The 17,835-nt window shown below is 37.1% G+C and overlaps 1 protein-coding gene across 1 annotated transcript; it reads left to right on the forward strand.

Annotated features, from left to right (window-relative positions):
* Nucleotides 1-5,216: 5,216 nt before the first annotated feature.
* LOC143607666 (uncharacterized) lies at nucleotides 5,217-7,198 on the forward strand. Its single transcript, XM_077083032.1, has one exon. It carries the CDS (start codon nucleotides 5,217-5,219, stop codon nucleotides 7,152-7,154), a length of 1,938 nt encoding a protein of 645 aa, XP_076939147.1. The 3' UTR covers nucleotides 7,155-7,198.
* Nucleotides 7,199-17,835: the final 10,637 nt, after the last annotated feature.

The raw sequence follows: 17,835 nt of genomic DNA on the forward strand, positions 1-17,835 counted from the left end.
AAATAACCATTAGTGAACATGAAATGTTTTCTTAGTTTATTCATATTATTCTCATAATTAAAAAGCAAATTTTAATTATTTCTATGTTTAAGTTTTAACAAAATTAAATTTCTATTTTCATCACCACCAAATTAGCATGTACGAAATATGGCGAAATATTTAATCTCCCGAGTAAATGTAATTTGTCTAAATGGGTAAAACAATACAACTACATAGCACAATCTATTAAAACAATATTAGATTATTATTATTGTATGTCTTCAATAACTATTTAACATAATTTAACATAATTTATCCACAAGTAGTTATAAAAAAAAATGAAAAATCTTTGCTTAATTTCCTAAATGATACATATTAGGAATCAACTATATGTCAAAATTACTTGAATGAAAATTAATATGTTTTTAAACATTGATTAAGACTTTATTTTAATGATCAATTAATTATAGTATTATAAAAGACTAATTTAGGTTTTAGATTGTCATAACAGTTTGTTTTGTAAGAAAATTTTAAAATATACTTATAAAAATAAATGTCTTAGATATTGTTCATCTTTTAACATTTATGTGCAACACATATTTAAGTTGATGTGTAAATAAACACGAGTACTATCTTAGAGTAATAAACATTACGGTTATTGATGTGTAATAAATGCCCTAGATGAAATTCATCTTTTGAATCAATATTGTAGAAGTTTTGTTGAATCAAAATTGAAAAATTGTTTTATTGATTTGGAGACTAATTTCTTTGTTTGCTTATTATTGTTCGCATGATATAAGTTATTTAATATTTTAAGTTTTCATTTATCTTTGTTAGTCTTTGTATCTTTTTGTATTTGATTCAAATAAGTTATAATGTCTTATTATTCATGTAAATTATATTGTCTAATTCATAATTGTAAATGATGTTATTTTAGTTGAATGTTATATTTTTACATGATTTATATATCAGTTGATGCTAGAAAACGTGTGGATGTTATATGATTTATAATTTCTCACCCGTGGCATCCACGGGTCAATATCCTAGTTAATATGTAAACAAACCTTTATAATTAAATATTTAAAGAATTTAAAGTAACAATTAACAAAGAAACCTGGTGGTGGAGTCTAGAGTGGACCAAGTGGTTGTTTGGGGTGTAGCACGACGATGGCCAGAGCTGAGGCAAGCTAACTGGTCTTGTTGCGTGCAAGGGTGGAGGGAGTCCTAAAGAGTAACGAATGTGTTTAAAGTTTTACAAAAGAAACCATAATGATACTTCATTTAAACATGTAAAAAAAAGACTCAAAAGATGGCCAGAAACAATAATCAAACTCAAGACCTTATAGTTATAAACCCATGCCTTATCGACTACATTACTTAGGGGTTCACCCATATATTTATAAGGGGATCACTTCAGTTTTTTTTTTTTTTTTTTTTTTTTTTTTATAATATTCTACTATCATTTAGAAACTCTGGGAATCTGTAAACCCTCTTCGTACTATGTAGGTCTGCCTTGTTGAAAATAACCTATAACATTGAGAAAGTGTATATATATTGTGAAAAGCGTTTTGTGAATTAAGAGATAACATTAAAAACTTACGGTACTAGTATTATTACAGTATTACGTCTTATTGTGATAAACTTTCTTTTTACCATGACAAAGTGTTTTTTTAGAAAACTTGTGGAACCCTATAAAAATTACACTGATACTAATTAATGACGTTTGATAAATAACAGTTTGTAATGAACATGAGTCAAATGACATGAGAACTCTTCTAAAGAAATCAGATGCAATTATAAGATTTCGGAAATGAAACTTAGCAACAATATAACATGAATTTGTGATATTTGGTAAAAATCTTATAAATAATGATATTATAGTATTTAAAACTTTGTCTCTAATAAGTGAAGAAAGTTTAAATCCTACGTTTAAAAATAGATATTGGTTTTTAATGCTCTCAACTTTCTCACGTTGGTTGATATTACTCACAACTTTCATTTTGTCTTCCACCACTCCCAACTTTCAACCTATTTGTTTTATCACTCCCTCGTTAACTGACGGCTAACGCCGTTAGTGGACATGCTAATGTGGTTTTTTAATCGAGTCAGATGAGGCGGGCATGCCTACTTGGAAATTACCTTTTTTTCTTTTTTTTTTATTTATATCGAACATCAATAATAAAACTTAAACAAAGCAAGGATTCAACAAACCCTAAAAACCATCAAACCTTAAACTCCTTATCAAAATTAACATGATCCACAATATCATTCATCTTCAAACCCATCACACCAGTCATGATTCAAACCACATAACCCGTTTGACTCATCACCGGAATCCAGTTTCACCTTTTTTTTTCAAACCCTAGCTTAATAATCCAATGGTAGACGATGATGAGTTCGGCGATCTGTACTCTGATGTCCTCCCGCCGGTACAATCATCGTCGTTGCCAGATATCCGCCCGATTGATACCGTTAGGGTTCCAAGCGATGAAGATGATATTCTGTACGACTCAAAATTGGATGAATTGGATGATAATAAGTTGAAACTGGATGTGAATAAATGCGTAATTGAAACCCAGAAGGTGTTGCCGTTGGTGGATTTGAGAGTTAGGGTTTTAGATGAAACCCTAATTGGTAAATGTGAGATTTTGGATGAGAATTTTGGAATTGAAGATGATGGGGAGGTGGGTTTTGTGATTCCAGGGCTTCAAAATCTGGAGCTCGGGTTTCAGAACCCAGCGTGACGAGTGGGATGATGATGACGATAGCGACAGTGAGGATGATTTGCAGCTTGTGTTGCATCCCATGCTTTGTTTAAGTATTGTTATTAATATTTGATATAAATAAAAAAGAATAAAAAGGTAATTTTTAAGTAGGCATTCCACCTCATCTAACTCAATTAAAAAAACCACATTAGCATCTCCATTAACAGCGTTAGTCGTCAGTTAACGATGGATTGATAAAAACAAATAGCTTGAAAGTTAGGAACGATAAGAATCAAAATAAAAATTAAGAGTAATATTAATCAACGAGTGAAGATTAATAGTATTAAAGACTAATATAAAAAAAAATTGCCGTTACGAGAAAGATTCATGTGTAGAGTCTGTCTATTAATGATTTTCTATTATTAGTTCTCTTTACTCAATCAAGAAAGATCCATAGTATAAAGTCACTAATAAAAATAATCATCTTTCTTTCAACAACATCTATTATTAAGGTTATGTCTATTGGCACATCCTTTATCTATTTTACACACCCTCAATATGCTTCATATTGGTCAATATGAGTCATATTACTCAACACCAAACCAACAAAATATGCTCCATATTGATAAGAGTGTGTAAATAAATAAAATGTGTGCCAATATCATGACTCATTATTAATTTATAATAACCACCACCAGCAAGGTATCAAATATATATTTTTAAATGTATATAAATGAAACCTCTCTATATTCTCTCACGCTACCTGTTTTACTTGTATGTGGAGGCTTTTTATAAATTTGATCTTAATTCACAGGGTATAGTTCTCACCAAACCAAGATGACCCTTGAACGAGTTATAACATTTGTTAAATTGAAAATTAATCTCACAAAACATTTGATACGAAAATCTTATAAAATAGGGATATACTAAATATTATTTGTGTCCAATTTTTTTTTGAAAAGATGTATTAAATTATATAAATGAAACCTTTAAAAGCTCTCTGGTTGACCTACACCCCTCTCAAGCTATCAGTTTACTTTATTTTGTAAATTGAGATTTCTTATGCATTTGACCCGAATTAACGGGTATAGGTCTCACCAAACCTAAATAACTCTTAAATGAGTTATAATATCTCATTAAATTTAATTATTATTTAATTTGAAAATCTTATAAAATAGAGATATATTAAAAATTAATATCTGATTTTAGGAAATGATATTATTGATAGTTAAGAAACAATTTAATAGTAAAATAATAAGCTAGCCAGGGTCTCACCAACCCTAGATACATATTAGAAACAGATAATGTGAACTAACCCCCCTAATACAATGGATAAAAGCTAATATATCTATAAACATATCTTAATATATAAAATAGTAAAACTAATATAACAAATGAATATAATATAAAAAACCAGTGTTTTTATTTTGCCCAAACATTCAGAATCACTTTAGCAAATCAATCCCTATTTCGTTAACAGAACAGAACATGGCTACTCGGCTCACCAACCAAAAAGACATCCACAACATAAAATCCCTGACTTAATCCGAAACAAAATACGAGATTCCAACTGGTAAACTAAGAGCATCTACAACAACAAACATCAAAAAAACTGCCACATCAACGCCACATCAGATTTCAAACTTTTCTAAAAAACTCACACTTACTTCCACAACAACAAACCTTCACAAACCAACACATCATCACCTACCAATTTATATTAAAACAAATAAAAATACTTTTACAATATATTATCTTTTTATATTAAATCAAATAAAAATACTTTTACAATATATTATCTTTTTATATTAAATCAAAATAACATTAATATATTAATTTTATATTGAATCACATACAAAACAAGCCAACCGTCACCACATCTTTCCCTTGTTTATCTTTTTCATTTTCATGTTTGATCTGAAAACCCCTATCGACATCTCGCCGGATATTCCGGGTCCAAATTTATTGATTCAAACCTCTCGCCGGATATTCTAAATAGATCGATTCAAACTGCTGCCAGCGAACATAAATCGATCCACCCATATATTAAATCACAGTGAAGAAGATGAAATGGCTTTGATTGTATTTCTTCAAAGGAATGGAAATCGGAGAGGATGAAGATGTTATGGCCCACCAAGCGCCTGCATGAGAGAGAAGGAGGGACCCACGCTTCAAGTCCGTTGCAGGTTTGCGTACAACGGTAGAGTCTAACTCCCTTCACGTCCGTCAGTTGCTACATAGGATCGGACCTCGGGGTATGCATCCCGTTGTAGATGCTCTAAATAACCCACAGTCTTAGGAGGATAAATATATTAAAAAATAATATAGTAAAAGCAAGTGAAATAAATAGTACTAGTTGTGTTCAGAAGAACAACAGGTATGAATGCGATATGAGACCAATTGAAAGCAAGTATTGACTTTTGACCTTGTAAAGCCCGTCGACTCTGAATCACCTACTAGTCTAGTCTAATCATATTCAACTTCATCTTCAATTCCATTCCGTTCCTCACCACAAACCAACCCAATATCCTCATGGCTGACCTAGTCAAAAACATCCTGGCTAAACCCATCCATCTATCCGACCAGATCATCAAGCTCGCCGACGAAGCCTGCAACAACAAACAAGAATGCGCCGAACTCAAATCCAAGACCGAGAAACTCGCCGGACTCCTCCGCCAGGCGGCGCGTGCCAGCAACGACCTCTACGAGCGTCCGGCCAGGCGCATAATCGACGACACGGAACAGGTTCTAGAAAAGGCTTATTCCCTTACCTTAAAGTGTCGAAACAACGGCTTCGTCAAGCGCGTCTTTAACCTCGTCCCGGCAGCCGCCTTCCGTAAGATGTCGTTACAGCTCGAGAACTCGATCGGTGACGTGTCGTGGCTGCTACGTGTCTCCGCCCCGAACAATTCGACTGATGAGTACCTGGGTCTTCCTCCGATCGCTGCCAATGAACCCATTTTGTGTTTAATTTGGGAGCAGATTGCGATTTTGAACACCGGAACGTTAGATGACCGCTCCGATGCTGCGGCCTCGCTCGTGTCGCTCGCGCGTGACAACGATCGCTATGGGAAGTTAATTATAGAGGAAGGCGGTGTCGGTCCCTTGCTCAAGTTGGTTAAGGAGGGGAAACCCGAAGGCCAGGAGAACGCTGCGACCGCCATCGGGTTGCTTGGAAGGGATTTCGAGAGCGTTGAGCTCATGATTCAAGCGGGTGTTTGTTCCGTGTTTGTTAAGATTTTGAAAGAAAGCCCTATGAAAGTGCAAGCGGTCGTCGCCTGGGCGGTGTCCGAGCTGGTGGCGCATAATCCCGATTGTCAGGATTCGTTTGCGCAGCATGGTATTGTGCGGTTGCTTGTCGGTCATCTCGCGTTTGAGACGGTGGAAGAGCATAGTAAGTATGCGATTACTAGTAACAAACCGACTTCCATTCACGCAGTTGTTTTAGCTAGTAACAACACTAATGGTGTTAATCAAAACAATAATAACTCAACATATGATGATGAGTTCAAGAGTCGAGTGTCTCATCCGTCTGGTTTCAACAAACAACAACCGATTAAAATGCATAGCGTGGTTGCAACCACCATGACCATGAAAGATGGACTTAAACAGAACGGATCGTTGCCAAATTCGACTCACAAGCCGAACGTTCATCACGCTCCAAGTCTCTCACTCTCCGCCAATAGTTTACACAAAGGGCGGGAGCTAGAGGACCCTGCGACAAAAGCTTACATGAAATCAATGTCTGCACGTGCTCTCTGGCATCTTGCTAAAGGGAATCCCACCATTTGTAAAACCATTACCGAGTCACGAGCTCTACTTTGCTTTGCGGTTCTGTTAGAAAAAGGCGTTGAAGAAGTTAGGTACCACTCAGCAATGGCGGTTATGGAGATCACTAGTGTAGCCGAGCAAGATTCTGATTTGAGGCGGGCTGCTTTTAAGCCGAATTCACCTGCTTGTAAAGCTGTTATCGAGCAATTGCTGCAGATTATTGAAAAAGCAGACTCGAGACTCTTGCTTCCATGTGTTCGAGCCATTGGGAACCTGGCTAGAACCTTTCGAGCCACTGAGTCACGGATGATCCAACCATTGGTTCAGCTTCTGGAGGAACGAGAGGCTGAGATAACCAAAGAAGCTGCAATCGCATTGACGAAATTCGCGTGCACGGACAACTACCTTCATGTTGATCACTCAAAGGCTATCGTGAATGCGGGTGGAGCAAGGCATTTGATTCAGCTGGTGTATTTTGGGGAGCAAATGGTTCAGATTCCTTCATTGAAACTTTTGTGTTATATCGCGTCACATGTGGCGGATAGCGAAGAACTTGCAAAGGCTGAAGTGCTTACTTTTCTTGAATGGGCTTCTAAACAGTCTCATCTGACTCAAGATGTCAAAGTGGAGGAGCTTTTGCTGGAATCTAAAAGCAGGTTGGAGCTCTATCAGTCTAGAGGATCAAGGGGCTTTCATTAGGTTCATTTTATCTATCATTTAAGTTTCTTGTTTTATGTTTTAGTTTACTAAATAGCCAATATATTTGCTCTTGTTTGTTGTGATTTAGGGTATATAGTATATTATTCATGAAAATTGGAAATTTATAGTCAAGAATTTCTTCTTTATAATATGCTTATTGTGATGATATTCCAAATGAAAAAGTGGTTGTGTTTTTATCTTCATAGACCTTTTTATCTTATGGATTTCAATCCTCATACAGTATGAAGTATAGAGAATTTGGGCCTTTTTTGCTTTATTTTTATTATTAGCTTGCATTTTTATTATTATTACGTTTTTTTATGGGATCAGTTTAATTCTATAAGTGACGTGTTTATAGATTTCAATCCTCAACAAGTTCGAGCCGGTTCCATGACATAAATCATTAGCTAGATAGACTGTTGTACCCGTTTTTTTCAAACTGTAAAGTGTAAACTATTAAACATAGTTGTAGTCAGTTTTAACGGTTTACAAATACTTTTATTGTTTATTCGGTAATAAAATAAAATAAAATAAAATAAAAAAATTGCTTGTATACTACAATACAAATATACATGAACACAAGAAGATCACGTATGTAACAATCGACTGGCACCAGAAATCTTGCTTCATCATCGTAACAGAATCTGATTATTTGGCTGACGACCAACCACCATGCGATTAAAATAATAAAAAACATTGGAAATATTTTAATTAGATTTCCTTGGATCACCATGAAAGAACACAACTGTCACAAACGACAAAACACAAATCAAATGCATGCATCCATGGTATATTTTTTATTAATTATTTTTTTAACGAATAATCAAATATAATATATACTAGAAAAAGAAGCCGACTAGCAACAATCTGGACCACCAACACGCCAACATCGCCAAGTACATCTTTTAAACCCACATAACCTACCCGGTAGTGGTGTGTATGATGGGTTTGGGGCGGTTTTGAGTCAAACCCATACCCATAATCGATATGTCGATTAATGGATAACCATAATCATAACTGACCCGCTATGACGGTTATGGTTAATCGGTTTTGTTGGTTATAGTGAGTCGGTTATGGATCGGTTAACCGTAACCAAAAAATGTAACTAGGCTTAAAATTTTGGTACCAATTATTACAAAAAACAACATGACATAATCTAACAAGATATATTATCATTAATATTAATACCAAATATTTAAAAAAAATGACATTATATAATCCAACAATAAAATTCAACTTAATTTGATAACAAATGTTGAACCAACATCAAAATGATATAATTTAACAACATGCTTAGTGGAAGTTAATCCCAAACATATTGTTGGTTAAAAAACGGGCCGATTCGGTTATGGCGGGTTTGGAATTATCTTAACCAACACCGACCCGTATTTGACGATTTTTAAAAAGTCATTAAAGCGACCCACCGGTTATGTCGGTTATCGGTTAAAATTGATTCGGTTATGTCGGTAATGGTTCGGTTAAACGGTTATAGCGGTTAAGTTGCTCACCCCTACTACCCGGTCACCATTTACAACCCATTAAAAGTCATAATCTATCCACCTATCTCAAGTGAGACTCCGGTTTTTTGACCTATTACAAACTCAAAAAAGACTTAAGGCTTTAATTTCACACAAAACATGACTAACATGAGCCGTACTCCTTTCGAACACCATTGCGTCCATTGTCTTCCAAATACAGCATATTACCGTAAGGCAAACCGCATTAAATACTCTAGCTTTCCATGTGGCAATGATGGAGGCCCAAGCATTAAAGAACGTGCCATGTTATATTTGGAGGCCTATGATCGTGCTTCCAAAGGTGGCCCATACAAGTGAGCATAACTTGGCCCACGAAGCTCCGTTTCAAGCCCATTACCAGTCAAATCGAAGCTTAAGACGAGGAGCACATTGTGGTAAATTTCCTTCGGCGGTTTGGCCATTGTCCGAAGCCCAAAAACGCCTTTTAAAAAAGTTATGGGTCTTTTTATGTTTTTTGTCGGTTTTTGCATTTTTCTTTTTGGGTTTGTGTTTGGCCCATGGCCTTTTTTGGGCCCATTTTGTATTTGAAACTCTATTTATATTCACTATATGTAATGTGAAGGATCGGACTTGAATTTTGATAGTAAAGATTTTTCACTTCAATTTCCCCTTGACCTTTGGGTGGAATTTGGGAGTTTTGGGAAGTTCATCACGGGTATTCTTTGAATCAATGTGATTTGATCTTCGTTATCGTTATACCATTGCATCAGTTGGTATCAGAGCCGAATTCCTGGCTCAAAATGCCTCCAAGAAGAAACAGACCGATCGATGAGGTTTACGAACGAGAGTTGGAACAACGATTTATGGCACGGGTGGAGAAACGATTGGATCAAGTGGTCAATCAACTCACTGATCGAATGGCTGACTTGATGAATCCTAGAAGACAGGCCCCTGAAAACAGGGAGGGGCGTGACTTTGATAATCCCATTTTTTAGTAATGATGGTTCGTCTTCCGAAGAGGGGTATGAGAGGGGACAAAGGCAAGAACATGGGGATGGCAACCGGCGTTGGGATGCTGGGATCCGAACTGATATCCTAGAATTTGACAGGGCTAGTTTGGATCCGGAAGGGTTCATTGATTGGTTGGTAGTAGAAGAGGTGTTGAATTCCGAGAGGTTCCTGAAAATAAGCGGGTACCTTTGATCGCTACCAGGCTACGTGGGAGGGCGTCAACATGGTGGCAACAATTAAAGTTGACACAAAATAGACTCGGGAAGTCACAGATCGTGACATGGGCCAAGATGAAAAAGTGTTTGCGGACCAACTTTTTGCCTCACAACTTTCAACAGTTGATGTATCAACGGTTGCAGAACCTGAAGCAGGGATCCAGTTCGGTTGACGAATATTCGACCTAATTTTACCATTTGGTTGCTCGAAATGATATTCAAGAAACCGATGAGCAACTCGTTGCTCGGTATATTAGGGGTTTAAGGGTTCAGATCATGGACTCTGTAAATCTTTTTGATCCGTTAAAAGTCTCTGAGGCGCACCTACAGGCCTTGGTTTTTGAAAAACAAAACCATCGGGTGGGCGGTTCGTATTCACCAGCCCCTGCTGGAGGAAATTCGGGGTTGGGTGGTGGAGGACCTCGTGGTGGGCCTAATCAGCATAGGCCGGGGGTTAACAACACTGGGTCAACTTCTAAAGGGGCTAGTAGCAGCGGGGTTAAGTGTTTCAAGTGTGGTGAGACAGGCCATCGGCAAGTTAACTGTAAACAAGTGGGTAAGAGGCATTTGTTTGCTGAATCTGAGAATGAACAGTATGCAGAATATGAAAAGGCCCCATAATATGATGATGAACCTGTGTATGAGGAGGAGGTTGTGACCGGTGATGTTGGGGGTGAACTTGGTGGTCAGGCGCTCATGGTATACACCAAAGGATGATGGGGACGAATGACTTAAGCGTAACATCTTCCACTCCACATGTACCATTCTGGGGAAGGTTTCCACGTTTGTTATCGATTCTGGAAGTTGTGACAATCTGATTTCTGAAGAGGCAGTCCAAAAGTTAGCCTTGAAGACGGAGAGTCACCCGAAACCTTATAAGCTTCAATGGCTTAAAAAAGGTGGTGAGGTAACGGTCTCTAAGAGGGTCCTTATTTCTTTTTCTGTTAGTACAACATATAAAGATGATATTTGGTGTGATGTGGTTCCTATGGATGCGTGTCACTTGTTGTTGGGTAGACCTTGGGAGTATGAACGAAGTATAGAACATAACGGGCGGTCCAATTCTTATAGCTTCCTGTTTGGTGGGGTGAAGATAACTTTTGTTCCTAGCAAGCCCAAGCAGTTAGCCACAAAGCATTCGGGTAACCTATTGACCATTAGTCAGTTTGAAGATGAGTTGGTGGAGACAGACTGTTTTTGTTTTGATAGGGAAGCCGATGCCCAAGGAGGTTGAGATTCCTGAAGCAATGATTCCTTTACTTGAGAAATTTTCTGATGTTTTCCCTGATGAATTTCCAGATGGGCTGCCACCTTTGTGTGACATCCAACATCATATTGATATGGAGCCTGGTTCACAATTGCCCAATAAGCCACATTACAGGATGAGCCCGAGAGAGCATGAAGAGTTGCATAGACAGGTTGAGGAATTGATTTCTAAGGGTCATGTTCGTGAAAGTATGAGCCCTTGTGTTGTTCCTTCTTTGTTAACTCCAAAGAAGGATGACACCTGGCGGATGTGTGTTGATAGTCAAGCCATCAACAAGATTACTGTAAGGTACAGGTTTCCTATTCCTCGACTTGATGATTTGCTTGACCAGATTAGTGCTGCTACTATTTTCACAAAGTTGGATTTGAAGAGTGGTTATTACCATATTCGTCTTAGACCTATGGATGAATGAAAAACGGCCTTCAAGACTCGTGAAGGGTTGTACGAGTGGTTGGTGATGCCTTTTGGTTTATCAAACGCACCTAGTAGTACTTTTATGCGTGTGATTAATCAGTTGCTCAGGCCTTTTATTGGGAAGTTTGTGGTGGTGTATTTTGATGATATTCTTATTTATAGTGCTTCTTTCAGTGAGCATGTCGTGCATGTCAGGAAGGTTTTGGCCTTACTTCGCAGAGACAATTTCTATGCAGCAACAAAGAAATGCGTGTTCATGACCCCTAAAGTTTTGTTCTAACAAGAAAATCATAATCCCCTTGATTTTCTGTAACTCTAAATTTTGAAATTATGTTATTTTAGGTGATGGGATACAGGTGGATGAGTCTAAAGTTGCAGCTGTTCAAAACTAGTTAACTCCTACCACCATCACTGAAGTCCGCATTTTTCATGGGTTTGCTTATTTTATAGACGGTTCATTACACAGTTCATTTCCATTATGGCCTATTACTTTGCATGAAGGGAAAGACGTTTGTATGGACAGAGGGGGCAGAGTTAGCTTTTCATGTTATAAAGGAAAAGCTCACTACCGCACCAATTCTGGTATTGCCTGACTTTTCGTAAGTTTTTGAACTTCATACTGATGCCTCGAAGGTTGGGATTGGCGGGGTTCTCAGTCAAAGGGGTCGACATATTGCTTATTTTAGCGAGAAGTTAACAGGGGCAAAGTTGAGATATAGTACTTATGACATGGAGTTTTATGCAGTGGTCCAAGCTGTGAAGAATTGGCGTCACTATTTGTTTCATAAAGAGTCTGTTTTATTCACTGATCATGATTCTCTAAGGCATATTCGCACGCAAGACAAGATATCTGATGGAGGCCCAAGCATTGAAGAACGTGCCATGTTATATTTGGAGGCCCAGGATCGTGCTTCCAAAGGTGGCCCGCGCAAATGGGCATAACTTGGCCCACGATGCTCCGTTTCAAGCCCATACCAGTCAAATCGAAGCTTGAGACGAGGAGTACATCGTGTCAAATGGCCTTCAGCGGTTTGGCCCCTATCCGAAGCCCAAAAATGCCTTCTAAATAAAGTTATGGGCCTTTTTATGTTTTTTTTTATCGGTTTTTGCATTTTTCTTTTTGGGTTTGTGTTTGGCCCATGGCCTTTTTTGGGCCCATTTCGTATTAGAAACTCTATTTATATTCAGTATATGTAATGTGAAGGATCGGACTTGAATTTTGATAATAAAGATTTTTCACTTTAATTTCCCCTTGACCTTTGGGTGGAATTTGGGAAGTTCATCATGGGCATTCTTTGAATCAACGTGATTCGATTTTCGTTATCGTTATTATGCTACATCAGACAAGTTGATACTATTAATGTAGCTCCAAAATGTCCCGGGTAGAGAATGCAAAAAAAAAAAGGCGGTACCTTACACCAACTTACGATGCCATACCACACCGCTTAAGCAAACCAACACGAAATCAAGGTGTTCCACCGTTTCCTCCTCATCTCCACATATTTGACACCAAACCGTCTCAATTGTAATTGTGCCTTGCCAATGCACATATAATTAGTAGTCTTCCCATATTCTCCTTCCAAGAAAGAATCCCAATCTTCCTTGGAACAAAATTATTTCACTCATTATTATTTTTCACTTCCTAAAAATCAACATTTTAATTTCCAAATTTCTTTATTCTAGATATTTTATTAAAACATGTTTATAAGCGCTAAGACTTGGTAACAAATGTTAAGATGCATTTTTCTTTAATTAAATAGGGGAATTATGTTACTCGAAAATACAATTAATCAGAAGGAAAATTTCGAAAATGACATGTTAGAGGTGAGAGATTCCAAAAATGACACACTTCTTTGTCAATATTCAAGGAAGACCCCTCCTAATCTCACTTCACGATGAGATTCACCGTCCTACAAGAATTGGCATGTTGAGGCAACGTGTCAAGTTCTCGTTGGACGTCGAATCTCATCGCCACGATTGGTTTGGGATGACTATTTATAGAATTAAGCAAAATGATTGGTCTATATGGGAATCATCTCATTTGACGGGTCATTTTCGGCTCACTTAATTAACGCATACAAATCCACACACACAACAATTTAAACTTACACAAACACGCATCGAAGACGGAAATCCTATACAGAGGGGTACAAAACATTGATTTTGGAACTGGTTCGGACTGAGTCAAACAAAGTAAACACCGGTTCGACCTGAATCAGTTTGGAAACTTATTTCTAAATTAAAACCATACCGGATGAAAACAAGTTTCAAATCGGATTCAACGTTTTATATAGCTAGTAATTATCACAAAGCTTTTTCAAAAACGGATTCATAGTATATATATATATACCCAATAGATGCAAACATAAGGATCTGATACGAACCGGTTTATTTGGTTTGCGACCCGATTTCATGTCTGGATCAACCGTTTATGTTTTTTTATTGGAATGACAAGCGTCTATATGAATCTCTAAGGGTAGAGGGGGCACAATGTGACATTCGTCATTTTCGATTCGCATTCGTTTTATTATTGTAAACCCAAACTGTTTTGGCGTTCAAATCATCGGATATTAATATAATAATGAATTTTATGTTATAATCATGTTTCATACTTGTCGTTTCGTTCCAAAGAATGTAGTTTAAAACGTTTATTTTGTGCTCAAAACGACCTAAAACGAACTAGATGGATTAAATTGCCAAAAACCAAAGTTTGGCAGAAAACCCCCACCTAGCGAGGCATGTAGGGCTGGCCTCAGCCTGCAGTGTGGCGTGGGCAACAGCTTGGTTCAGCAGAATCATTTTTAACGTTTTTGGTTCGTTTAAGCTCGTTTAATTCCTGAACTCGCGTTGTAACCATCCAAACCAACTAAAACTCAACCCATAATTATTCTAGAACCCTCTAAACATGTTTTTATCCCTGATTATAATTTATGTAATTCAAAAGTCATTTAAATAAAAACATCAAAGTGTATCGATTTGTCCACCGGATAAACGAATTATCCATTCCCTAAAACCCTAATCCCACCCCATAAAAACCCTTCTATCTTAGCCATTTTCTCTTGCTTATCGTCCTCTTTTCCTCCCAAATTGTTTAAACTTACAAGTTGTTCTAGCTAGTTTTGCTAAAGTTCGACTTTAAAAGTCAATGGATCTGAATCTTGCATTTTAATCCGTTTCGGGTATATGTTTTTGATATTTTCAGTTGTTCTAAATTATTTTATGTTGAGAAAACCATTTTCATCTTTATTTAAGGATTGTGGGCATTCAAACACATATTATGCATTTTAGGCCCGTTTGGGTCGTTTTCCAGATGTTTACTCGCTTCACTTTCTTGTTTGAGTTTAGATCTGGAAATTTTATTTTATTTTAGTTTTATGATTTTGGACATGTGGTAACCATCCTTGGTCTCATACCGAGTCAAGGACCGAACCAAAACGGACACTCGTTTAAACACTTTAATTAACTTTTAAGCAATCATATTGCATGAAACTTTCTAGATCTGAGTTTTCCTATAAATTTTAGTTCTATGGTGTTGGAATGTGGTAACCATCCTCCGAGTTAAAGACCGAACCAAACCGAACACTTGTTTAAGTACTTTAATTAACTTTTAAGTAACCATGTAGCATCAAACACTTTAGATCTAGTTTTTTCTTTATATTTTAGTTATTATATTGTTGTTATGGAAGTGTAGAACAAATCTTGTCTTGAATCCAAGTTTCGGGTAAAAATTCAAGTAAAACCGAACACTTGTTTAACAAGTTAGTCAATGTTTAAACTTTAAACCACCAAAAGTTCAATCTATCTTTTTGGTTATGTTTAGTTTATATTTCTTACATTACTTAAGATTTTGGATGTCACGCCCCCATCTAAGGCCTAGAAGTATGACCAACAGTTGGTACCACAATTGTAAATAAATCAGAGTTACGGTTTAATGCGGAAGTCTTATAAAACTTGTGGATTTATAATATTTACTTTTACAAAATATGGGATTATAAAATACCCGTTTAAGTTATACCAAAAACATTACTTGTTATTTACAAACCACCATTTCAATAATTTTAAAGTTTATACAAAAAGATCCGAGCCATCGGATGTCTTGAGCTTCTTCGTTCATCAAGCACTAATTTTGACCACCTACAAAATGTAAATAAAATACGTTAGCAACGAATGCTGGTGAATCTGCTGACGCTAAAATATTTTCTTTTACTTTATTACCCCTCGAGACTACGTCTGCCTCGGCCCATCATGGCTTAGGACTAACAAAGTTAAACCAACACGATTATAAATTCGAGTCTCAACACTAAATACCTCAGCAAACACCGCATCGTTCGACTTAGTTAAGTACCCGTATGTATACACATGGTCGTGCTTCCTGCGGGAAAGCATGCTACGACCAGGTGTGGTGCAGTGTGCCCACCGCGTACTACCACATATGTAAGGATCCAGACAAACGTTATACTACAACTTGAGGGCTAGGCTTATACTCTTATTTATAACGGTTTTAGGAACACATAGTCCCTTGTAAATCATTTTCGTATAACATGTTTGACTCGTTTATAAAACAGTTTGTAAAGTTTGGGGGCGTATTCACCTTTTCACTTTGGATCGTCTTTCTAACACCGTCCGAGGGTCTTTCCCTTGCTATCTCGTACCTATAGTACGAGTATAAACTATTTGTTAGTCGGATATACAATCCGGCTTAAGACCTTTAGTCTTATTTTATAATCTTTACCTCGATGAATCTTTAGTTCAAAATTTTTTATACTTTAAAACCTTAATTTTAAAATTGGTTTATAAACTTTTAGTTTATTTATAAAACCCGACGTTTCTTCTTCTCTAAGAAACGTATTCTTTTCTTTATTATTTAAGAATAGTTATTCACTGCTTAATAATATTTATAACAAAGAATTTATATACATATATACTTTCACACATATATACATATTTATAATTCTATCTTTTATTCTTTCTTTGTTATGTTTTCTTTCATTTTATTGAGGTGTATCGAGTATAACCTCGACTTAATGGTTAAGCCTTTATAATATTTTATTATTATTTTCATTGGTGTTATGCCTACCTTTGTTGGCTTATAGAAATCCTAATTATTCGAGCAACACTCCAACGCCGCTTCACCTTCTTTTTCTCTTCGATCGACCTTTCTTTTCGTCACCTTTCTTTTAGCACGCCAAACGATGAACACCAAAACTTCACCACACGTCGGTACGCCTTTCGAGACTAATTACTATGGTGTCGGAAGGTAACAAACTTCTTCTTGGTGGGTACGTCGATGGAAGGTGACACGAACTTCGAGGGAACGTTGGCACGGAAAACGATGAAATCGGGGCACGCTTATCGAGGTGGTTCGATTATATGATTGTTGGAACTTAGAGAGATGTTAGAGGGAGAGAGTTAAGAACTGAATTTGGGATGTGGTTTGTGAGATCCCGGACTTGCTATTTATAGGCAAAATCTGGAGACCTCTCGCGATACGCGATGGCCTCCTGGGCACCCTTTCGTGTATTGCGAAGTAGCCCAAGCCAGTCACTATATAGGTCTGTCACGTGCACCACGTGGGCAGATGGTGTGCCACCTGTTGACACGTGGAGGACGGCGTGCAACGTGTGGCCACATGTCGGGACATGTGGCAGAGGGGTGTGCCACGTGTGGGACACATGGCAGGACTTGTGCCAGAGGTGTCAGGCCACGTCATCGCGATACGCGATGACGTAACTTCAATGACGATCGCGTATCGCCGTTGACCCCACTTCTAGAATGTTTGACGAAGCTCTTCGCGATACGCGATGAGCTTGTTCTTTGTCCCGTCGCGTATCGCGATAGGATAAAAGAATCAGACATTTTCAATTTAAACCCTATGGTTTGGAATTTTGACATTTTAGGTCCTTAGACTTTGGAAAGTTGTCATTTTTGAACTCGAAAATTTTCACGATGTTACATCCTCCCCACCTTGAAATAAATCTCGTCCTCGAGATTGCTTTACAAGAACAAGTGGGGCTATTTCTTTCCCATGTATACTCGGGTCCTCTTCACGAGTTCCATTTAACTTTTACAATTTTTAATGTTCGTCTTTTTAATTTCTTTGTTTTCGAATCTTCTATTCGAATTGGTTTCTCAACAAATTTTAAATTTCATTTTATTTCTACATCTTTTAAAGGCATTGATAGAGATTTGTTAGCTAAACACTTTCGCAGATTTGAAACATGGAATACATCGTGTATCCCTTACATTTCCTCGGGCAGTCGCAAACGATATGCGACGGTACCAATTCGTTTGAGTAC

This window comes from Bidens hawaiensis, unplaced genomic scaffold (assembly GCF_021521415.1).
Source record: "Bidens hawaiensis isolate Kalapana, Puna unplaced genomic scaffold, B.hawaiensis_p1.1 tig00084752_1, whole genome shotgun sequence".
In the NCBI taxonomy this organism is placed as follows: domain Eukaryota; kingdom Viridiplantae; phylum Streptophyta; class Magnoliopsida; order Asterales; family Asteraceae; genus Bidens; species Bidens hawaiensis.

Coding starts and splice junctions, on each gene's coding strand:
- LOC143607666 (XM_077083032.1), top strand. CDS start 5,217: ATGGCTGACCTAGTCAAAAACATCCTGGCTAAACCCATCCATCTATCC.